Genomic DNA, 25,823 nt, shown 5'->3' on the forward strand with positions numbered 1-25,823 from the left:
GTGAAAAACAATATTTGTGTCATTCTCAAAACTTTTGGCAATGACTGTATACTCACTGACTTTGAAGAATCACAATTTACTTTTATTCCACCACAATCAGCATGCTAAAGAATATCAAATTTAATGTTTCTGCTCTGATCTCTATTCATCCATCATGACCAAAATATCTGCCTTCTAAGGACCAAGCAGTGGTGGAGTGACCGGACTGAGTGTTCCCAACACCAGCTACTCCACTCAGCTCTGCACTAGCCCTGGCATCAATCTATTTCCTTCTTAGCTGACCAGGTATGGCAGCAGGGCACTGCTTTCATTTCCACGCTCAGTTTACGCAACATATTGTAACACACCATCATTCTCCTCATTGGTGGACAGAGGTGAAGTGGGTGTGTAACAATGTAAGAACAGGTAGTGCAATGGGTGCCCTGTTTTGCTCTCCCCACCACTTCTCTTATCCTGCATAGCAAAAGTGTCGGGTGGAAGAGCTGGAGTAATGAAGGGAGATAATGAAGGGGGTGATGAACAACAAGAGTGAGGAAATGTGCCCCTTTCTCAGCCAAGAAGCCAACACAATTTAACTCGCTTAGCTTTTCTCACTGGCAATACTGAAAAATGTATCATTATTGGCCTTTCACTTAATCCCTCCTGGTCTTTCGGGTTGATCAAAATTGCTGCAGGTCAACTCGTGTATGTTACACATGAACATTTCTCTTTTCACCACTTATTTATTGCATTTATTACTTGCATTTATTCCCAACTACCTTATAGAACAGGTTTGAATCTTTCAAGAATAAATGTCAGCTTCAGAAGCTGGACAGCATATCACATTATAGTTGGAAGTACCACAGCAGATATAGGTTCTTAGCAACACCACTTACCACAGTACATCATAAGCTTTAAACCCACAAGGGATCAAACATGAAGAAATACTTAGAGATTTTATAAACTTAACATAACATGAACATAGACATATCAATATGCTTGGGTGTTAGGGAAAGGTAAAAAGTAAAGGGGGTTGTATACTTTTAAGCAACCCATGCTCAATAAAACATGCCTCCCCTGTATAAATTAGAATTGCTAAGTTCGGGTGGGCTCGGTTCTCGGAGAACCGAGCACACCCAAACTTAGCAGATCCGAGAACCGAGCCAGCTCAGCTCGGGACTATTGCGCGCCCTCGGAATTGAAAATGAGGCAAAACGTCATCGTTACGTCATCGGATCTTGCTAGTTTTGCATTCTAGAAGTACCTCCCTCCATGGCAATGCATGGAGCTCCTGGTGAGAAGATGACAGCTCAAGTGTTAGGTGACATGACGGCATCTCCTCCTTCAGTTTCTCAGTCAACTGCTGCTAGGAACAAAAACTTAGCTATCCCAAGAGACCCAGGGATGATGCAGATGACTCAGCACAACATTTTGACATCTGGTCTGGTCTAAAAGAATTGACCAAAAAACGTGACACCTCTGCCGTAACTCCACCTGATCCTACTATCAACATCCAAAGGATGGTGGAGAATTATTTTAACGACAGCATAGAAATAGACACATCAGACAGTCCTTTTACATACTGGGTGGAAAAAAAGGGAATTTGGAGACCCATGTACAAACTCGCTTTGCATTGCCGAAGCTACCCACTATCCAGTGAGTACTCGGAAAGAGTTTTCAGCACAGCCGAGAACCTTGTCAGCGATCGGCGTAGTAGGCTACTTCCTCAAAATGTGGAAAAGATCATGTTCATAAAAATGAACTACAATTTCCACGAGGAAGGCCTTTCCCGCCAATTACATCAAAATACAGAGACTTCTGTAATGGTGAATTCCAGTGGTGATGAATTAATAATGTGTGAGGGTGATGTACACATTGATGAGGGTGAGGATGAGGCTGAGGATGACGACAACATCTTGCCACAGTAGAGTTCATTAACAGCACTGTTACCTTAGGTGCCTTAAGCCCATTGTTGGTTTGTTTGGGCCCCCCACAAAACAAGCTAAGCACATCAGCCACAAAAGTGGCACTCCTGAAGTGCTTGGATTGTTAAAGTGTTCATGTCCTTTTTAAGATCCAACATAAGGGTGGGTGGGAGTGCCCAAGGACAATTCCATCATGTACCACTATTCCTTTCAGCTACCGCTGTGTTCCAATGTTACCTACATGTGCTATATACTGTTGTGCTTTGCAAAAATCAAAGACACCCAATGATGATGCAGATGACTCAGCACAACATTTTGACATCTGGGGGTAAATGTATGAACCTCCGGATTCTTCAACTCCGGCGAGTTCAGCATCTTCAGCGCTTAAATTTAAAGCGGTGCTGCCTTGTAAAGGCAAGTTTCCCTTTACAAGGCAGCGCCGCTTTAAATTTAATCGCTGAAGACGCTGAACTCGCCGGAGTTGAAGAATCCGGAGGTTCATACATATACCCCCTGGTCTTGTCTACTGTAAAAGAATTGACCAGAATTAGTGACACCTCTGCTGTAACTCCACCTGATCCTACTATCAACTATCAACATCCAAAGAATGGTGGATGAATATTATAATTTTTTTTGAACGGTATAATGACAACAGTTTTATTAACAAAGGACAACGTTGCTTGCAGAAGTAATGTAAGCATGGATGTCTAAATAGAAGTGTATATGTATAAGTCAAACTTTCCACTTTGCTGCCAAAGTGTTTGTAAACTGCACTTTACATCAAAAGGTACCTAACTATATTATAATTTTTTGGGATTTGAGGCGGAATTGAAGCTCAGTAAGGATCTTGCTTTTTGCTGTGAATTTCAATGGCTCTTTTTAAGTGCATTGTCTGGAACAAGATCCGATATACTCATGTCAGAGTGATCACAGCCAATTTTTGGACACCTGGTGGATTTACCCTTCTGAAGTTTGTTTTCAATCATCCTTTCAATTGCTTCTCTCTTGTACGTGTGACCACATACATTGTTTTTCACTGGGTTCACCATCACCAACCCGTCGGGGTACCCTGGATTGGTCTTGGTCTGATAAATGCACGCATCCCGGGGGGGTCAGCGCTCGTCGCCATTTACTAGCTGTAGAATTACCACAGTTATCCATGGAACGGGTGAAGCGATCAAATGAACCATAAACGATTTCATGAGCCATTCTCAGTTTCACTGTACCAGCCGTGTGCTCAGGGTGACGGCGATCTCCTCGTCTTCATCTTCCAAAGCTTAGTCAGGGGCCGGTGACACAACCATTTATTTTCTCAGGTTTCTTAGGTGTTCTTTAAACTGGACATATTTATTGTCCTGCCTCAGGGTCTCCTCTGTATTATTCTTCTGAAGCCCAGTGTATCTCTTGTGTACAAGCTCTCTTAAATCCGGGATCTAATCCGGTGGGTCACGTTTTAACTTAACTATAGTCTCCTCAACTGCGTCTATATATTGGTTTAAATCTCTGTTCAATGCACCGATTCCATGCTGTCCACATGTTCTGTGTCACAGTCTGTCTGAAGCAGATCTAATGACACTCCAGTTGTAATATCTATTCATGTGTCTACATAAGTTTGGCAGTTCTTCAGGGATGAGAGGGAGGTATCCACAGAGGAGAAGGAGATTAAAGATGCAGCACGAGCAGACATGGTTTAATAATGTAGAGATCATTGACAGCACTGTTAGGCTTAAGGCAGCTAAGCTATTGGTAGCTTGTTTTGTGGGGGCCCAAACAAACCATGCACTTTAGCCACAAAAGTGGCACTTCTTGTCGCTGGAGTGCTTGGTTTGTTAAACTACACATGTCTTTTTCCATATCTTACATAAGGGTGGGTGAGAGGGCCCAAGGACAATTCCATCTTGCACCATTTTTCTTTTCTGCCACTGCTGTGTGGCAATGTTTCCTAGATGTGCTCTGAACTGCCGTGTGTTTGTGTTGTTGCTCTTTCACTTAGCATCCAGCCAGCTCGCTGCAGTCTTTGACCGAGAGTGGATGAAAATAATATTGTGACCTGTGAGATGATGAAAATTGACTGGAAATGACTGGAAATTAGTGTTATTGAGATTAATAATAATGTATGAACAAAAAAAAGAGCAAAATTATGTAATTTTAGCATATTTTAGCTATTTTTCTAAAAAATACAGATCCAAAACCAAAATGCCAGAGTCAGTGACATCTCAAGTATGAAAACATGTGCCCTTTCCCTTTCACCAGAACCTATGTGTTGGATTGTAGCACCCTTTTCCTGCTACATTACTGGTCCTCAGTATTCAAAATTGGAACAATCAGCACAGAGCTAAGCAACCACTGGTCCAATCGTGATTGCAATCTGACACACCTCTAACCGCAAATCCAAGTTCTACAATCCCGGTTTCCAATAATATAAAGTACTTGAAAGTATTCATACCTCCTCTCAATTCTTTAAGGTAAACTTACTACATCAATGATGCTAATAAAACTGATCAAATCTATTAGTTATCTGTAGTGGTTCAACCATATTAAGAAATCTCTGTATATATGTCTGCAGGCTAAGAGGATGGACATTTCCGCTATGTATGGTGGTGATATTAATGTTCATTTTGGACTACTGGTAAGATTCTTCTTATTGATTTATAGGGTAACAAAATTACTTACATGGTTGCAGTACTTGATTATTGTTTGTTTAAATCTGTCCTGCATTATGCTGGATACTCAGATCTGCTATGCACTTCAGCTGTATGTTCCTCTGTGAGCTGGTTGGAAGACACCATTATTTAAACCCTCACCTGTTATACACTCATTGCCAGTGATAGAATTGGACATGCTAGCTTCCTGGTTCCTATACTTGTGTTCTATTTGTTCCTGACCTTGCATCTGCTGTTCCTGACTCGTCTGATAACTGGATTGTATCATAAAACTTTGTAAGTTCCTGGCTCTGCTTATGTTAGACTCCTGATACCTGAAATGCATCATACAAGTCTACTCATTCCTGACTCTGCTTATGTTTGTATCTAGTCTGCATCTACACTCTATTCATATATAGCTCTACTCATAATCCCCAGGCACGAACTGTGGAAACTATTTTTCTCAGGTGGGCTTCGCAGTTGTCTCAGTTGCCTCAGACTGTATATACCTACAGCAGCATTTCTTCAGAGACATTGTTCATATCCATGCATTGCCTCAGACTGTGTAAACCTGCACCAGTATTTTGTCAGAGATATTGTTTATATCTGTATTGCAACAAAAGACGGTTATACGAATACATGATTCCTGCATTACAATTACTCATCCCTATATTACCTAAGAGCATGTACTTTTCCTTTCTGCTCTTCATACTGCAATAAACTCCATAATGTTTTTTACAACGACATAACCTTTTGAATGCTGTAATTTTCTAACAACTGTGTGATGTGGGAGGCCACATCTGCCACAGTAATAGTAGGACTTAAAGTTAGACAAATTAGATCAGGGTGTACAAACAATAGCCGGTTTCAACTTCACCTTCACTGCCAGCAAAGAACAAGTATGATAGGTAGATAGTTACTTATCAATGATTCATATTTGAGTGACAAAACAAATGTCTGAATTAAGAGCTAGAAGACCAGAAAGCAGTTTTAATTGAGCTTAGTAAGAGCACCCAATTGTGGCCAGAAAGTTCCCTCCTTGTCATGACAGCCAGTTACCTACCTTTGGCTGGCAGAAAGATTAGCTGTTAAAGAATGAGATAAAGATGTAAAAGCTGCATGCTGTGCAGAAGGTGTCAGCCAAGTTATTGTAAAATATTCTTGGTGAAATGTGGTAAAGCCTTTGTTATTTTCCAGCTTCTACTTTTTGGCTTATTTCCTTTATAAAGGGGTCATTAGTGCACAGCATTGCTATATGTAAGGTACAGTATTTTTTCTGTATGGAGTGGGACTTTAGCAATGGAGCTAGGAAGTGGCTTGAAGTGGTAGGAACCCATCAACTTTCTGTTGTGCAGCCCTGTAATTTCCAGCTGCCCCCTTAAAGCATGTTCTCACACAAGGCATACACAAAACATGACCTATTGTGGGCATCACTGGCCTGCACATACTCAGTAGGATATATTAAGGACTCCATATTCATTGATCATTCTGGATACATTTTTGTACTTGCTGATGTGGATCAGAAACCATAACAAAATATGCATTTAAGCCATTCCTGAAATTTCTAAGTCTAAAAGATGCATGGTTAATCATTTTAATTGGCATGTACCACTTTTCCCCAGTGAGTTACCCACCCCCTTGTAAATAAAACAACATGATTTCAATATTATTCTAGCACACAAGTTTTATTTTGTTCATAATACATATGATTGAACAACTAAACATCTTACTGTTATGCTCCAATGCAACTGTACCTGAAATTTCACAGTTTGACTTTGTTTTTCCAGAAGATTCCCCAGATTTTACTTGTTTTTTGTAGAGAAGATGTGGTTTGCTGTGCTCATCTTCATGCTCCACGTCATCAAATTTCATCAATGGTTCTAAAAAATATTCCCCATCACGTGCTTTAAAAGTGCCAATCTGTGCGACAAAAAAAGTTGATGTATTTTTATTAGAATCATACTGACAATATGGTTTGGATTTACAATTTTAGAAAACTGTCCTCCTACAAAATTAGAGGAAGCCATAAGTTAAATGCATCATATTTTTCTACTTATTCTTAGAAACTCCAAGGACATACGCAACCCTTTGAAGTAGGTATTTGTTACACTTTGAGATAGGGAAAAGTAAACAAAACACCATAAAAAAAATGTACCATGTGGCTCACAATTGTTAATAAGATGTAGCAGTTCCTATACACAGCACAGTCAACCTGATCCCCTTTATAAGACCACAAAGATGTCCAATCCTCCAGTAAAGATTTGTACATTAGACTACAATATAACTACTATCATTCTAAAATTAGATTAGATTCTAAAAGTCAGATAGAAGTAGACACTTTCTGCTGCTTAGAGAAAATATAATTTTCTTAAGAGTATAAGCTCATTTAGTCAGGGCCATCTTTAGCTTCTGTTTCTTGTCATTGTATGTTATCTATGTGTATCATAATCCCTTCAATATACAGCACTAATTATTATTAATTTATAGGGTGCCACAGATTCCGCAACCCTGAACAATCAATTCAGTAAGCAGGATCACAAACAAGATCATCATCATTTATTTATATAGCGCCACTGACTCCGCAGCGCTGTACAGAGAACTCACATCAGTCCTTGCCCCATTGGAGCTTACAGTCTTAATTCCCTAACATGCACACACAGACAATGTGTACAACTACGTGATCACAACTACATGAAAACAGTTACACCCAAAGAGAATACATTAGTGTAGGGACTCACACAGAATGCATCAAAAGCCTTGACAAGGACATATGAGGAAGATGGACAGTAAACATATTATACAACAGCGAGTGAGGACCCTGCCCGTGAGAGCTTACGTCAGCACTTTATAAATAAATGTAATGTATGCATTCTCTCCCATTAAGACCCATATAACTTCTTAAACTACCTGCAAATTTGTCTTCTCTCTGTCTAATCTTTAATGATAAAAAGTTACATATATCTGAAAAACTAACATGTTGGGCCTTATTTAGAGAGGGACGCAAGTCCATTTGTACAACATAGAAATGTTATTTTGCTGCACTGCGCATGAGCCAAAACTTCCATTTGTATTTAGAGCTAAACGTTTCTTGGATGTGCCACCCCTTGCCCCATTAGTGGCAGTTACATGCAAGTGCAGTACAGTAAGGGCATGCACATGTAAATTAGGCAGCCACTTAGCAAGATATGTCCCATTAAGAGTTAAGAGTAGTTTTAGATATATTAGTATTCAGATATACATTTTGCATTTTGAAGACATTCGCATGATTGGCTGATAATTATAACTGCTATATCTTTCATTGTTAAAAAGAACATTTTAAAAAATGTTTTACAAAAGAACAACCAAAAGGTGCCACTCCAGGGGCCCAATTTTTCTATTGCCCCAATACCCACAGTCAAGTTTCCCTGCAGTAGTGTTATCAGGTCCAGCTTGTCTATTCTGGTGCTGCTTTCCACTCTATAAGGGCGGCCAAATACTCATAGTGGAACTCAGTCCAGGCTTTTTCACGTTGTTGCTGGTTAAGTACTTTACCATGAATGAGAGGATCTTTGTTTTTAAAAAAAAAAATTAATTTTTTTGTTTTACAATGAAAGTTAAGCAAGTAATCATAATCAATTATTTCATAGGCTGCACAAACTGTTTGCCATGAAGATGAAGTTGATGATTATGACTGCTGTCTCTTTGCCTAGATTTTTAGTTGGACATAACTTAACGTATCTAGACGTATCTCAAAATACATGCATAAAAATGTATGTGCACAGGACACATTTTTTGCATGAATGTTCTTGGGTGTGTTTGTGCGCTCAAATCTAACTGAAGCCTGTAGGGGGCAAGCTGATGGCATAATATAAGACAATATAAGACATTTTTTATTTATTACTTCCCCAGAGAGTGTAAATTGATGATAATAGATGCATTCAAGATCACTGCGCTACCACCCTGGATATGTCACAAGAATTTATTGGCACTAAAAGCATCTTAATACTTTATTGCTACCAGATGTCCCTGTTTTGCAGGGGTAGTTCCCATTTTGAGGATTCCATCCCTGATAATGCTAAGTCTCCAACAAAGACCCCATTTATCCCACTAGTCCATTGCCTTAATAAGGAGCTGGCGGTTCCTTTCTAAACAAATGAGCAGTTGTTATTGTTTTTAATAATATATGGCCAATTGCACAATGCTGTTTCTCTGTGTCTGTATCCTGACTATATTGTAATTCCCAAGATATGTTCTTTTTCAAGGGAATGTTTGCTTCTTGGTGGGAGCAATATGCTAGTCATTGTCATGTACAACATAACAGTAACTGCACGAGGTAATAGGTTGGTCATTGTCTGAAAATGCTACATGCTGAAATGGATGGAACAAATGGAAGTTTCCAAGGAATGTGGCCTTATCTCCTTTTAAGTGATTTAAAAGGGAAATGGTCTAAAATTGCTGCTAGATTGTAAGCATGTGAGCTGGGCCTTCTTACCTCTTTGTATTATCCAATATTGTATATTATTGTGTTTGTCTCCAATTGTAAAGTGCTACGGAATTTGCTGGCACAATATAAATAGATGTTGATGATGATGATAATAATAACAAAGTTTAATATAATATATTCCCAGATTTAAGGTAACCCTACAATATATTGGAAATCAAAATGAAAGAAATTAACTTTAATTCACTTTGGTTCTCTAACATACTCATATTTATGCACCATTCTGACAAGCTTTATAGGTCACAATAACCTAACATTGATATGTTACAAAAATTACTGATGTGACATCTTTGATGGGCAGGTTTTATAAAAAAATAAAAGAAAAAGGATGGGAACATAGTGACAAGTTTTTGAAAAGAATTTTCTCTATGCACAGAAAACTCACTGTCAGTAAGAATAGTAGCTGGTAGTGGGTTAGAAAACCAAGTTTATATGAGAAAACGGATTGAAGGTGTTTACATTTCACCAATGTTCCTGTTCGCAGTTTTCAAAACTTCAGTGAATTTTACTTTGGCAATAGATTAGTGTAGTTCCACTTTATTTAGCTTTTAAGTATAAGCACTGAAATGGGTGTGACTACCTATTAGGTTTGTGTGTAGAGCAAGAAATCCAGTATTACCAATACTCTGACAGATTTTGAATTGCTGCAATTCATCTGCTTCAATTCGCAGAAATCCAGCTTCAATGCGCCCTGCCCACTTCTCATCAGCCATCCACAAACTCTCACAGCAAGCAGCAGAACACAGCAAGTGAAAGCAAAAGACGATGCTTAACAATTAAAATTTAAAGGTTATTTAACGTTGGTGTATAAAGCGGGTACAGCTATGTTTGAAAAGTAATAGACAGTTCCTAGTTGCTCAGTTCTGCACATGCAATGAATTTCCTAAATGAAGCAGTCTCAAACTTGAAAGGTATCTTCTCTAAAGCTACTAAAGCTATCCATTTTGCTAAGTGCACTCGAAGATGTGTCCTGCTGTGCTTTTACCTTTGTACTGCAGTCATGATTGGTGTCAACAATCTTGAGTGGTTCGAAATTTTACTGTGGAATTATTACAAAAATTAAGTAAAAAGGTCTTCAGGAGTTACTTCTGTCCCAGAATGATCAAAATGTATATTAACTATGCTAGATGTACAATTAACATGTTCATCTTTATTTCTGAAACTGCCATCTGGTTTGTCAGGTATTGTACGGTTCTTACAAAGGAGATAGATGCTTTTACATATGTTGGATTATGGCGGATGTTCTAGGCTTTATTCTATGATGACCTTGACTAACCCTTTGTGCACATATTATGCACATAATAGTCGCCATGTAACTGAAAATGATTCAAGCTGAGGATCTTCAGCTTACAATGGTGTCTCACCTTCTATATAAAGTATGGATCCTATTTCTTGAACTAGGAAGATCCTAGGTACTTGTTTGTATGGTTGTATGTGATGGAGAACTCGCAGCCACGGCATTGTCTAGTACTGTGTAATTAGTTTTGCTTGTCCTATGATAAAGTATTATGTTTTCTGGGAGAGTGATGGGATGGTGGAGGAGATGTGCTTGCCAGTAGTGGTTGGTTAGGTAGGCAGGTTTTTTACACTGAAAGGCAGCTGCATCTAGATTTGTGACTGTTTCCTTTACATCATCACCAATGATACAACTTAGAAAGCAGTTTCTGAAAATAGGTTGTCTAATGTAATTTAATTTTGTGAGTTTAGATCACCAAAATGTACAAACACATTGATTTTTATTGCGCACAACTGGCTAGCACTTGCAACCTATTACATAATTTTTTTTTATTCCAAGTATGTTGGATTTTGATGAGGATGCATTAGCACCATTTTTCATTTGCCATTAATACTGGCACTAGCATGGTTAATTTTCTTGTACAATGAAATTATCAATGCGGGGTCAACAATTGCACTTTTTGGCCAGATGAAAGCTTATTACTTGGTGGTAAATTTTCATCCTCGTCTGATAATCTTGTACCTTGGGATGAGGGTAAATGTTAATCCTCATCATCTCTCCTTGTGCTCATGCTGAGAGTACTCAGGCACTCGATTATCATTTCAGATGTGCTTTGCTTTCACCACAGCGTAGCTTTCACTACTGCTAGGAGCTGACATTTGTGTCATCTAAGGCCACAAACCTGTGTCTAAGTAAAGAAAGCTCTCTGCCACAATTTGAAAAAAGATGACAATAGAGATTCCCAGGATTCATCATCATCACCATTATTATCTGAACTGCCAACATGGGCTAGCTATTCAATACTCTTATGTGTTTGACTAATATCTACAAAACCACTGCTTTGGTTTAAGTAAAGTTTGTCACATTTCTATGGTATATTTTCATTTGTTGTCAGTCTTTATAAAAAAACCTGACAATAAACTTAATATTAGGGCTTCCAAATACAATAAAAGCTTCACTTAGAGGGGATGGACAGACTGACAAGTGACAGTGACAAGTACAGGAAAAAAAGAAAATGATAAAATACGGCTTTTTTTCAGGTTTGTAAAAATAATACACCTGTGGAGATGCCAATGTATTGCCTGGAAATCTCTACGCTTAAATAGCAAATGGCACCAATGACAAGTGCCGAATAAAATAATGCTTTCTTGCACTGTAAAATATACATCAGTTCAGATGTGTCACACGCCGGTCCCATAGCTAGGTACTGGCGTTGTAACTTGCCCTTTAAGAACTATGTTGGTGCTTGCTTTCGCTTCAGAGTCTCTACCTGTCCATAGGTGTTTCTCGTTATGTTGATTGGGACCTCCTTCTGAAGCCTATTGGTCCTAGAGGACTATTTCAAGTTCCCGTAATCATGGACTCATTGCCTGATCTTCGTGTTACTTACACTGCCGTGGGTTCTGGCTGCATATCTGATCTTTTGCCTATCTGCTGGATACTATCGGTTGCCGAAGTTGCCTGTCATCATTGCTCTCCATCGGCTCCGCTGTATGCCAGTTCATGGTTCATCTACAAGCTGAAATTACGTAGTATCGTTCATCTGCACACAGAACTATTCGTGAGTGGTCTGCTACACCTGCGCTCATGTTGATTGGCTCCAGTACTATTCTACTCGGCTGTCTATGTTGCGGTATGCTATGTTGAACTACAATCAAGTTCTCTTGTCATCTGTGGTTCTATGTCTGGCACGGCTATTATTATTCTGCTGATTATTATTGCTGGACCGGTAATATGAATATACTGCTAAGCCGGGAGCCTCTACTTCAATACAAGTTGTGTGCATTCCCAGCTGCTGTCTAATTGTGATGAACTCTTGCTTACCTGTTAACCGGATCTCCTGTGACCTCTAGTTCTACGCTCAGTTTGGATTTTGTTATCACGCTGTACTTCTAGGCAACACCTTTCTGCATGTTACCAGTTACCCAAGTTCCTGGATAGCATATAACGCTCTCTGTTCCGCTAAATTAACTATTGTGATACCTATAACCACCTGCTAAAGAGAATCATATTATACGTTTGGATCAGCCAAGTCTACATACTATTCTCATCGGACTTTTAGCTGTGTCAGTGGTTCACCTTCATCTGCTGTGTGTTTCGTGTGGGATCCAAGTGTTCTATTACCATCTAGCGTTTAACTGTTATATTGTCTATTTTGCATGCTGTTGCCATTGGTTACCAACTGAAGTGCATCTGTGATTACGATTGTATTTTATTATAACTGCTGTTGTATCTTCTATCAATATATCAAGTTGCAACACTACTACCATCGTTTGTGTTATTGTTCCCTGTGATGCTCTCAAGTTAAGAACTCCAATTCCACTGTGTCCTGTCTCCACCACCCTCTACTATCACCATCTAAGTAGAGGCTGGGGATCCATAATTATCCATAGCCGTGACAAGATAACAATGTATTAATTGGTTATTTGTACACTTAGCGAAGGAAAAAAATGTCTTGTGCCAGTACAAAATAGGCATGTTCATGTAGCAAGCAATGTACAGTATGATTTGGATATTAACAAATAAAGAGAAGTGGATTTTGAATGAGTCAGTACTATTATTCGTGACTTTACAAGTGTGAATTTTGTTAATACTCGCATATTGCCTTATTTACGCTTAATGTAATGTGACTGGTCTAATATTCCAGGAAGTGTAAGTTATTAGGTCAGTTATGGGCAAATCTGGAATGATTGACAAATTGGCCAAATCAAATCACCCATCTCTGCCTACCAGAAGTCTATCATACTGCCTGCGGGAAATGTGGAAGTTTAATCCAGTCTAAAGAAACACTGCAGAAATGTCAGTTTGACAAACTGGGTTGTTATTTGTTTCCTGTCGGCTGGGCTCTAGCCCCCCACCTGCCCCCATAGGATTTGCTTATGTTATTTAATTTTGTAACCTGCAAACTGAAAAATAAACTAGCTGCAGACTGTTTGTACCCAATCTGCAAGTCTGTGTGGTTAGCTGTCTGTCCCCTAGGGTAGATGCTTACAGCAGGAGAACCTAACAAGACTATAATTAATGGAAAAGATTGTCATGCAGTGGTGCATTAGGTCCATGGCTGCTACTGTATGACGGTAAGAACTGACCAAGTGGAATAAATAATGGGCATGTATTATGCAGCCAAAGAGCTGATGAGCTTTCCACAGCTGATGTGCAGCCAAGTTCCAAAAACAAGATTTCCCTAATTAGTATGGCTGTTTTTAGGGGAAAGGGTGCACAGATCTATGAATAAAAGTGGAGAGACTGTAAGCCCAGGACCCAGAGGCTTACAAACTGCGAAAGGAAGGTCTCCGCCTCATATAAGGAATAAAAAAACATTTTTCAAATATGGTATCAACAGGGCCATCTCTTCCATTGGGCACAATGGGCAAGGAGGCCCGTCTGAGGCAGCTCTGTAAAAAAAAAATCCTGAAAAAATTTTTAAAATGAAAATACTTACCTTGCGGTCACGTCAGCGGCGATTCGGCTCTCTCCCTGGTCCCCTCTTCCGTGCTGTGCTCGCAGTGAATGCTGGGCGTGATGTCACGGCCAGCATTCACTGCGAGCACAGCACGGAAGAGCGCAGAAGAGACTAAGCGGCGCGGAAAAAAGGAGAAGGGGATCGGACTTAAGGTAAGTTAAGGGGGCCCCTATCTAATATATAAAAGCCTAGCGGCATGTGTTAGTGTGTGTGTGTGTGTAAAAAACTACCGGGTAACAGAGTGCTCAAGCTGCAGCGCCACCTGCTGGGCGGAGTTATATACTACACTGACCTAGCATTATCTAATATATAAAAGCCTAGCGGCGTGTGTGTGTGGCAATGAAGATGACAAGAACCTTTTACCTTAAGTAGCTTGATTTGACTAGAATGCATGAGTATCATGCACGGGTTAACATATATATATATATATATATATATATATATTTTATTTATTTTTAATTTTGTAAAAAAAAGTGATTAAATATATACTCATTTTTTTTTACATACATATATATTTTTTTTTACACACCCACACTAATATATATATATATATATATATATATATATATATATATATAAATTAAGGTGCCCGGTGCACTGCATTGCCCGGGGGCCCATAAAGTAGTTAAGGTGGCCCTGGGTATCAAACGTTAAAACATATTCCTTCAAATTGTCTGTTTAATAATGAACCCATACAATGTGATTAAACATATATTTTTATTTGCCCAGTTAGCATATACTGCAGAACTGCATGTAGAACCTGTGAACCAAACATGTTCAATTACTGCTGACTGGAAACTGGTAGAATGCTTTATTAAAATCAGGCAGTTTGGTTAACCTGGTGAAAGCTAATTTTATAAACACTGAAAAATGTTGAGTGAATACACTTGGAGTATTAGGCATGCACTATAATGCCGCTAAATACCATACTGCTTAATATTAACATAGAAACATTATTTGGCTCTCTGATCTTTCCTGCAGGTTTTCGTCCCATCATTGCTACATGACCTATTCTAGGGAGATAATTTACACATTTCTGGAATATACAGAAAAAAAGGTTCTACTACCGCACCAACTCTAGAGCCATATCCTAGTGTCAATAATTATATCTCTTAGGGTAATTTTTTAATTCCCTTCTATTATTAGATCCATAGTGCACCTAGTTTCAACCAAACTAATGTTCTTTCTCTCTTCAATCACTAAGTCACTTTAGTTTTAGGTTGCACCCCAGTCATAGAATAATACAAAATGTATATGTACTTAATTATAGAAGGGAATTAAAAAATTACCCTAAGAGATATAATTATTGACACTGGGATATGGCTCTAGAGTTGGTGCGGTAGTAGAACCTTTTTTTCTGTATATGCAAATTTTTTAATTTCATTCAATTTCCATCTACCAGCACAACTAATTATAATTAGAAATATGGTATTGGTTCTCTTAAGGACAAAAAGTAAAATATAATTCATTGAGAATAATAAGTAGAATATCTATCCTTCCCTTTTTAAATATATAAACACGGAGATGACATCTCTTAATATAAGACAGGATCTCAGTTCAAGACAGGAAAAATGGAGAGCAAATTCTGAATGCCTTTTTAGTGAGCTACAATCTAGAGAACAGAATAATTTACATTTTTCAGAAGACCTGTTGGATCTTAAACACTTACTAATTAAAGAAACTAAGACCTACTGGAATAAACTTACCTTCGACAATTACATTAAACAGAAATTGGTACCCAGAGGTCTTCGACCCAAAATATTCCCTGCCTATAAATTAGCAACAGACATTTTAAGAGACGAATGGGAACAAATCCTTCTTCAATGTTCATGCGAGCTTATGAAAGTGCTGGTGAAATACGACCAAATCAGACTGGATCAGTATACCTCTGATATAGCCAAATTAGGAGAAAAGTTGAAAGAATACGAAAACCTAGATAAATTTCAAAAAAACTTATGAAAAATATAAAAAGGAAGTCCATGACAGAACAAATGGTCAAAGATAAAAAAAGAAAGAAATTTATTAGAGACAAAAATGATTTTGAACACAATATGGTATTTAAATGGAATTTAAAAAGATAGATTTGGAGGTAAAAAACCATACACAGACTACACTACCTCAGAAGTTGAAACTTCAGAAGGGGAAATATTTGATAGTCCCACCAGAACTCAAATCCCAGCACCTCATCAGAGAGATTTTTTAGGGAGAAATATAGGATATGGGGAGCCAGAAAAAGATATAAGAAAACGAGACGGGGGGGGGGGGGCAGAAATTTACGCAAAAGAGAACAAAGAGATTGGGAAAGGAACCCTCAGGGACAATACAGGAAAAGAAGGTATTAGAGGAAAAAGACAGTCCATTGAGAATTATTAATCTGTCAGAAAAAGTATTGACACAAGCACAAGAAAAGATTCTGTCCAAAGGTTTATCCTTTTCACCATCAAGTGATATGGACAGATTCACAATAGAGAAAGATTTACATCTTTATGGTAGAAAACTGCCATTACATAAATTTTTTAAACAACAACAGACTACCAGTTTGAACATTAATAGTGATAATTTTGATCTGCAAGACCAAGAAATTATCAAAATATTAGAAGATTTACAATCAGAATCTGCTTGTGATGATACACAGACAATTAACGATAATAAAATACTGAAGAAAAAAATCTACCTTCAATCCCAATCCAATGATATGTCCTCAGGTCTCAATTTATATTGAATTAGTCCCGAAAGATCTAGACAGTTTGGTATCTGAACATAGTTCTGTTAGGAACTTACCTTGTCCCCGTTCCGCTGCGCTGTCAGCGGGAGCTGACAGCGGTGTCCATATCTTCAGCGCTGCTTCTGTTAGCGCTGCCGCACTTCCGGCTTCTCTCTGCTGCTGATCATGTGACTCCTGGGCGGGGAATTCAAACTCCTATATCTTCCCTGCTCTGACACGCTGCCTGTGTCAGAGCAATGTGTTTCCTGTTCCTGGCTACAGTTCCTGTGTCCTGACTCCTGTGATCCTGCTCCCTGTTTACCCCTCTATTCCTCCTACTCCTGTGTACCTACCTGGCTGTGACCGACTATTCTCTGGATCTCCCTCTGGCACCGTATACCTGATACCTTCTGTGTACCGACCCGGCTGTGTTACCGACTATTCTCTGGATCTCCCTCTGGCACCGTATACCTGATACCTTCTGTGTACCGACCCGGCTGTGTTACCGACTATTCTCTGGATCTCCCTCTGGCACCGTATACCTGATACCTTCTGTGTACCGACCCGGCTGTGTTACCAACTATTCTCTGGATCCTGCCACGCACCCATTGCCTCCGTGCATCTATCGGTTACTGTTCCAGACCTACTACGCCTGGAATTCACGGTTAGTGCCTGTACTTGCACCGCATTGTCTATTTTCTTGTCTGCCTGCCATCACTTAGAACTTTCTTCCTTACGTCAGTAGGCTAATCTGGGGGCCGCGACCTGCGGTTCTTCGGCAGCTAAGCCCACACTACCTTGCGGTGGTTCTTGGTGAAGACCGGAAGGCCGTTAGACTCCGCGCCCTAGGTAAGCCTGTGCTAATACTGACTAAGGCATCAAAATCATAACAAGTTCATGAATTAGTAACATTAGAAAAGAGGAAAGATTGGCAATTAAAGAAATTAACCTCTGGAAAGATGTGGTCATAAAGCCGTCAGACAAAAGCGGCAATATAGTCATCTGGCCAGCGTCTGATTATAAAGCAGAAATAACCAGACAATTGAATGATCCAAACTGCTATTTAAGACTATCTGCTAATCCAACTACTCATTTTGTAAAACAGTACCAAGATCAAATACAAGATGCCTTAGATGAGGGCATAACTAACAAAAATGATTATGACTTCTTATGGACAGAAAACCCTACTGTCTCTACTTTTTATGTGCTCCCCAAGGTTCATAAAAATGAGAGAAAACCACCAGGGAGACTGATTGTCTCCGGGGTGAATAATTTAACAGAAAAGGCAAGTATGTATATTGACAAACATTTGAAAGAATTTGTCCTAACACTACCCTCTTTTTTAAAAGACACTACAGATGTCTTAAGGAAAATACAAAACAGTATTGTTAATGAGAACACATGGCTTTGTACATGTGACATTGAAGCACTTTATACCAGCATAGAGCATAAATTAGGTCTACAAGCCGTGAAACAGCTTTTGGAAGGTAGAATAACAAGTGATCATAACGACTTCATGATAGAACTTTTGGAATTTGTATTAACAAGAAATTATTTTACTTTTGACAATAAATATTATCTACAAACTAGGGGCACAGCGATGGGCACTACATGTGCCCCCACATATGCAAATTTGTACTTGGGATAGTGGGAAAGGGAAACAGTCTTTTCCACTAATAATGAAAAATACACTAACCATATTATATTATGGCTAAGATTCATAGATGACATATTAGTTGTATGGGAAGGTGAGAAAAAACTTTTGATTGAATTTATGAATCAACTTAACATCAACCATATGAATTTGAGACTTACATATGATATAAGTGGCGAAAAAATAAACTTCCTAGATCTGACTATATTTATTACAGATGAAAAAGTACTATCTACAGATATGTACAGAAAAGTTACAGCAACGAACAGCATACTTAATGCTACTAGTTCCCATCTCCCGTCGACTATTCGGAGTATTCCAAAAGGTGAACTCTTGCGCACAAGACATAATTGTGGTCACCTATCCACTTTCAAGAAACGTGCATGTGAACTATGAGAAAGATTGTGCACGAGAGGCTACAGCCACAAATTGGTAAAAAAAAAAGCCTTTAATGAAATTAAGACAATTGATCGTGAAGAATTAAATTATCCAAAACGTCTATTTAAATCTAAAAGTGACACAGGGCATGCAAATTTACTAGGAAAACCAAACAATTCAATGACAGATTCAACAAGTCCTATGTCATTCAATCTTTCATTAATTGCAACACACAAGGAACCATTTATTGCTTGACATGTTCTTGCAATATGAGCTATATTGGCATGACAAACAGACCATTGAAACAGCGTATATTAGAACATGTCGGTAATATAAGAAACGCAACTCAAGATACATCAAGAATGAGGACACTCACTACAGTTGCGAAACATTTTCTTAAATTTCACAATAGTAATCCACAACACCTTACAGCCTTTGGAATGGAACAAGTTAAATTAGGGGTAAGAGGAGGTGATATAAGATCTGAATCACTGAAGAAAGAAGCACGTATGATATTTTTAATTAGGGCTATACATCCCATGGGGCTGAATGAGAATAATAACTATACTATCTTTCTTTAGGTTAATAACTGAGAGACATTCTCATTTAAGGTCCTCCTTATCAAGAACTGGATATAAAAATTTAATAGCAATTCCGCTGATATTTGTTGATACATATCCATATTTACATTGGGTGTAATTTCCAATTTACACCATTATACATAGGGATGAAATAAATAAACAACAGTAAAGTGTTCTAATAGAACTAAGTATTAATAAACAATTTCTTTAAACATGCAAATCAAGTGACAATTATAAAAGAGTAACTTTGTTGATTTTATTTATTTTCACTTAATTAGTCCTAACGGACCTTACATATATTTTTAAGTCCCAATTTAATTATTATTTTGTTACACAATATTTATTTTCCTTAATCACTTTAAATATTATATAACAATGTTTTAGAGTGTCTGTTATATTTCTAACAGACACTCCATTAAGTTAGTTAAATAACACAGGTTTTCTCACAAAACATTGATATTACAAAACTGAGTTAATATAAGTAGGGAGGTCGAGATGATTGAGAAATTTATTTCACATAAGAGGGATAACACAATTTAATGAGAGAATTGTTTAGTCTGCTAGAACCGTAATCATTATAGTAAATAAGACAAACAAGACGTCAAATCACTACAGTTTATTAATTAGCACTTGGTGATGATGAATTATCCGGTGTTTACTTGAAGCATAGAGATTATATATATTTACATGTTTATTACTTACCTTCTGACACCTACGGATGTTTTTAATGTTTCATATCAACAAATAATAGTGAATTTGGCCGTAAACTCTGTCAGCTATAACTAATATGAATGAATATAAGTTGGGGATAAGGAGGACTTATTTCCATTGGTGGCCAATATTGCCAATCATACTGAGCTTTCATCTCTGATTGGCTCAGATTTAAGATAAGGAGGACTTACTATTATCATGAGTCTCATTGGTGATCAACTCTGTCAATCATATTATACTCTTCTCTAAAGGGTCAGAAATTAAGGATATTATGTAGTGATCTTGTAAAGAAATTGACAGTATACGATGAACCCTTATTATACTATGCTAACTTTAACTGTTCCCATAAGTAGATGAGCAAGAAACATGTACTCGCAATGATATGACTGCTAAATAAGAGGAAAGAAGGTACATCGTAGATATCTGATCGGTGCGATCGGCTTATGAAAAGTTTCTATCTGAACCACAACCCTGTGTGCAGCCCTAGAATGGGCACAGAGGACTTTGACTGGTCGATATAAATACTCATAATGGTAAATCCGAGAGAGTAGATAATTGTGCTGCACAGATACCCGATTGCAATTTAACCAACTTACACATAGTGAGGGCGGAGTTAAGGAGGATTTGCCACTTATTGGCGCATGACGATGTCAATCATCCTTAGACACTTACCTTTGATTGGCTCCTATTTGTGACATCATCTAGTTAGCTCGGAACTGACGGTATATAAGAACTGTCAGCTCATTCTGTCGGCTTGCCTTGAATAAGCAACATACAGCGAAACGTGCGTCGGCGTTATCGCTGGGAGCACTCTGTTTATTTACTTGGAGAAGTTTGATAATGCAGATCTACCCCTATAACTCCAGAGCTAGAGGGGGAATTGTTAGGTAGTCAGCAATACACTACCCATAATATTGGTCAATACGGAGGTAACATACCTTTGTAATTTTAGAACTGGATTCAGATGTATTTATGTTCATTAGCTGGTGTCTTATATAGATACTTATAGATTGACCCCTATTAATACTATCAGTGGGGAATTTACAAGACAGCCTTTAGTGTATGTATCTACTAGGTACCCAGCGAACGGCACCAACCAGATATTTATCTTGATTGAAGTGCAAGCTTAGATCTGTTAATATACAAATCAAGCAGTCATGATCTAATATTAATTGATTCCAGGATGGAGATTATGCAATGATTTGAGTAGGACTTGACTACATAATACTATAGTCCTCGCTCCTCTCTGTCTAACGGTACCTTGATTACATTTATATCAGTGGCAGATTACGGACCACTGATCTTGTAGGACCATATCTGCATATTATCTATATCTATACAGTCTCCTTACCATATGTTCCTTGGGATTAGAGCATATAGGTATAGATACACAGTGCTTCCAGTTTTAATTTCTAATTTTAATCAATAGAGTGATATCAACCTATATTTCGCTTTTAATCATATCTAATAAAAGTTACGTTTTAAGGGGATGGTCTTAATACAATTATGAAGATATAGATCCATAGTGCACCTAGTTTCAAACAACTACTGTTCTCTCTCTCTTCAATCACATTTCTGGAATATGTAAGAAAACAAATTAAGTGCTAAAAGGTTCTGTAACTGGTAGTCTCAAACTTATTGAAAATAATGCTGAAGGAATGCCGAGCTGCAGGTCCCCTAAAAACTCTACCCTTTTACAGTTATGGTCGGGGAGGCAGAGAAGGGAAATTATGACAGTACCCTACAAAGTGGAAAAGCTTCTGCAGAGGGAGTAAGGTATTGTTTATAATGATGCGCCAGTATCAAGGAAAAATATGCAAAATAAAAGTTTACTAGACCCAGAGCAAACAAGGATTATTTTACTACTGAATACTTAAAGGATCCCAACCTGTGTAGAATCAGAATGAATGTTAAAAAAAGAAATGGAAAGCCTTGTGACCTGATATTAGAGTGTATAATCAGAACACTGAAATGTGCGCTTCAGTCAATTTGCAGGGAACCTTTTAGACCCTGTACAAAAGGCTTTTGGGAAGTGAAGTACAACCAACCAGTGAAAAGAAAACCAGAGCAAATGTGTCACATTATAAACTACTGCAAAGATATCTTTCTGTCCTAGTATACCCCTCTGTCAATGACCTTGTTCTTAATACTAGAGGTAAGGATAGCAAAAACTGGCACCTAGTAAAAAATTAAAGATGTCATAAGTATTGATGTTTTCTTATAAATGCCTGGCCTAACTACTTTTATACAACATGACAATATTGAGTACCGGAGGCTAAAGGAGAGACCATGTCTAAACAGATCAAGAAGGATCATGAAGGTGGTCATATTAGGAGGCATTGAAGACCTCCATACAAATTGACCAAGCCCCACCATACAAGTTCTGAAGCCAGATGGGACTATAAGCTTCTGCAATGACTTTGGAAAATTAAATTCAGTTTCTAAATGCCATGCCTCGAGTTGATGATTGAAAGACTCATAAAATCAATGTATTAAACTACACTAGGTTTACAAATGACTAATGAAATGAACCAAAGAGGACCAAGTTTCACCACCCAGCCTTTTCCAAAATATCATGTTGCCTTTTGGGCTGCATAAAGCTCCAATCCCTTTCCAAAGGATGGACATATAGATAGTAGACAGCAGTCTACCTTGAAGATGTCATCATAGATCATATGTAGGGTGGAATTGACAGCAAAACCTGAATAATAAGTAAAGTACAACCTTTCTAGGTATAACAGACCATTAGAGGTAATGTATTCCCAATTTTCCCAACATACCTGCCCCTTTACCTAAGGTAAACACTCAGTAAAGTTCAAATACCATCTAGAAGCAAATCTTAAAAATAGCCCTGTAATAACCTCCAATTTTAAATATAAATTTAGACAGATGCCTCAGATATTGTTATGGGAGCAGTACTGTTTAAGAATAGATAAAGTAAAGAATACCCAACTGGTTGAGTAGGAAACTCCGTTTTCTTAGCACTAGAAGCCCTTAGGCCAGCGGTTCCCAAAGTGTGCGCTGCGGCTCCCTGGGGTGCCGCGGCGCTGTCACAGGGGTGCCGCGATCGCCCTAGCAATAAAAAGAGAAAAAAACAAAAAACTTAGCAATCATCCAGCGCCGGATCCTCCTCCTCACTGACTCCCGTGCGTGACGTCATCACGTCTGTCAGCCTCAGTGAGGAGCAGCAGCAGAGAGGACGTCAGGAAAGAAGGTAAGTAAAGGAGAGTGAAGGGGGGCACAGAGAGACAAGCTGAAGGGGGGCACAGAGAGACACGCTGAAGGGGGGCACAGAGAGACACGCTGAAGGGGGGCACAGAGAGACACGCTGAAGGGGGACAGAGAGAGACACGCTGAAGGGGGACAGAGAGAGACACGCTGAAGGGGGACAGAGGCACGCTGAAGGGGGACAGAGACATGCTGAAGGGGGACAGAGACACGCTGAAGGGGGACAGAGACACGCTGAAGGGGGACAGAGACATGCTGAAGGGGGACAGAGAGACACGCTGAAGGAGGGGGACAGAGAGAGATGGCGAAGAAGGGGACAGAGTAATATGATGAAAGGGCACAATGTGATGGTGAAGGGGCCTAAATACATCTTACGTCATTTTGACCCAACTAATTAAAAAATGGGACTACCCGGTAATCATTTTGGCTTAGGGGTGCCTTGCCTTGGAAAGATTATGGTGACCCTAAGGGTTCCTCGAACTGAGAAAGTTTGGGAACCACTGCCTTAGGGGTTAACTCTTAGATAGGCAGTTTAAAATGTTCACCTACCATCAGGTTAAAATGTATGTGCAACCTTACAGGGTAACGTAAAATGTATTTTAGATGCCAACACATTTTAGTTTAGCAGTGGAAAAGTCGCTTTCCACTTCATTCTGGATAAGTAAAACCTGGTTTATAGGGTCACTGGGATAAATGGAGGAAAGTGTGGGGCAAGGGAGCCTCCACTCCACTGCAACATGGAAAATAAGACAAGCTGTAGACTAATTGCACTGTGTTAGTTGAGGTGTTAAACGAGCTAGAATAGAGAAAATGAATAATTCTCCTGTTTTGTGCCACTGTGTGTACTGTAATTAGCATGGAGAGGAAGCAAAAGAATTGTCTAAGAAGGTCAGATAGAGGACTATACCAAACATGGACAATCTCAAGGCTACAAATCAATCTCCAGAGAACTTGATGTTCCCATTTTTTTTTACCATATGTAATGTTATTAGGAAAGTTTAAGGCCCATGGCACTGTAGCCAACATCCCTGGAGAAAACGTGATTGAATACTGCAGGGCAGGATTATTTGAATGATGAAGAGAGCAGCTCAATCTATTGCCAAACAGGTTCAAGCTGACCTTCAGCAACAAGGCACGACAACTTCAACTCGCACCATTCGTCACCAATTCAATGAAAGGGGGTTATCTAGTAGAAGGCCCAGGAGGGCTCCACTGCAGAGGGAGAGAAATAAGAAATCCTGACTGGAGTTTGGCAAAACAAACCTGAATAATCCAAACTCCTTTTGGGAGAATGTATTGTGGACAGATGAGACCAAATTAAAGCTTTTTGGTAAAGGTAATGAACACCTTCCTGACAGTCAAGCATGGAGAGTGTTCAGTAAAATTTTGGGGCTGCTGTACTGCATCTGGCACTGGATACCTTTAACGTCTACATGGTATCGTGAAATCTGGAGATTGCCAGGCCATTTGGAGAGCAACAGTGAACCAAGTGTCAAAAGCTGGGTCTCCATCAAAGGTCATGGATCTTCCGGCAGGATAATAGGGTAAACACACTGCAAAAAGTACCCAGGAATGGTTAAAGATAAGACACAGGACTGTTCCGAAGAGGCCAGCAATGAGGCCAGATCTACATCTCATAGAACACTTGTGGAGAGATATGAAAACAGCAATTGGTAGGCAAATCTGGGAGAATGGGAGCAGTTTGCTCAAAAAGTGTGGACCAAACTTCCAGCAGAGAGGTGTAGGAAGCTATATGGCTACAGGATTGCAGCTATTTTTAGAATGTCAAAAAAATCTGTCAATGCCATTTCTTTTCATTTTCTTATTTAAAAGTTTATACAGTACTAAACAAACTAACATACTTACACAATGCTGGCTCCCACTCCTTTTGCCAAACAATACAAAAGATTAAAGAGGACTGGTCACCAGGTAAATGTATGATTTTCTATTTACACTTTAGTTTAGGTTTATAGGAAACTTCTTTAAAACAGAACAAAATTCCACTCCCTCACCCACTGCCATTATTTATTGGACCACGACAGTTCAGCAAGTAATGTAGCTGGTATGCCAGTTGCTTGAACTAAGAAGCTGTGCTGATCCCTTTCTTCATATCCTTAGAATCTGCAGGTAGCAGTCTGAAGCTAAACTTAACAATCAAGGATGGAAAGTTTATATATTTATTTACTTTTTAACAAGCACACTCATTACACAAAATAAAACAACGGAGATAAACCTTTTTCCTGAAAAGGCAAGAATTATCAATTGTTCATAAGCAAACTATTACAGATAATAATTAAAGAAGGAAATCGCAATTCAGTGTTCTCCCCAGAAAATATTGCCAGCCGGGTGGCATTAAGAAGCAGCCAGGTGGGGGCAGTTGTAATTTTTTGCAATAATAATGAAAAATCTTGGAGGTTATTGCCTACACTTGCAAGGACTGGTCAGGTTGGTGGTCAGTGGTCCAACACACACTGCTGGTTCTAGTGCTCACATAGTACATGTTATAGTAGGGAGAAACAATCATCATAATCATCACCATTTATTTATATAGCGCCACTAATTCCGCAGCGCTGTACAGAGAACTCATTCACATCAGTCCCTGCCCCATTGGAGCTTACAATC

General features: G+C 38.8%; 1 protein-coding gene across 1 annotated transcript in view; it reads right to left on the bottom strand.

Moving 5' to 3' along the window:
* The window catches only part of ADAMTS20 (ADAM metallopeptidase with thrombospondin type 1 motif 20), a 265,728-nt gene that overhangs the window by 214,622 nt on the left and 25,283 nt on the right, over positions 1-25,823 (bottom strand). The window contains exon 3 of the mRNA XM_075209069.1: positions 6,301-6,466. Within this exon, the coding sequence (XP_075065170.1) occupies positions 6,301-6,466 (166 nt within the window). The remainder of the gene's footprint in view (positions 1-6,300; positions 6,467-25,823) is intronic.

This window comes from Mixophyes fleayi, chromosome 4 (genome assembly GCF_038048845.1).
Source record: "Mixophyes fleayi isolate aMixFle1 chromosome 4, aMixFle1.hap1, whole genome shotgun sequence".
Classification (NCBI taxonomy): domain Eukaryota; kingdom Metazoa; phylum Chordata; class Amphibia; order Anura; family Limnodynastidae; genus Mixophyes; species Mixophyes fleayi.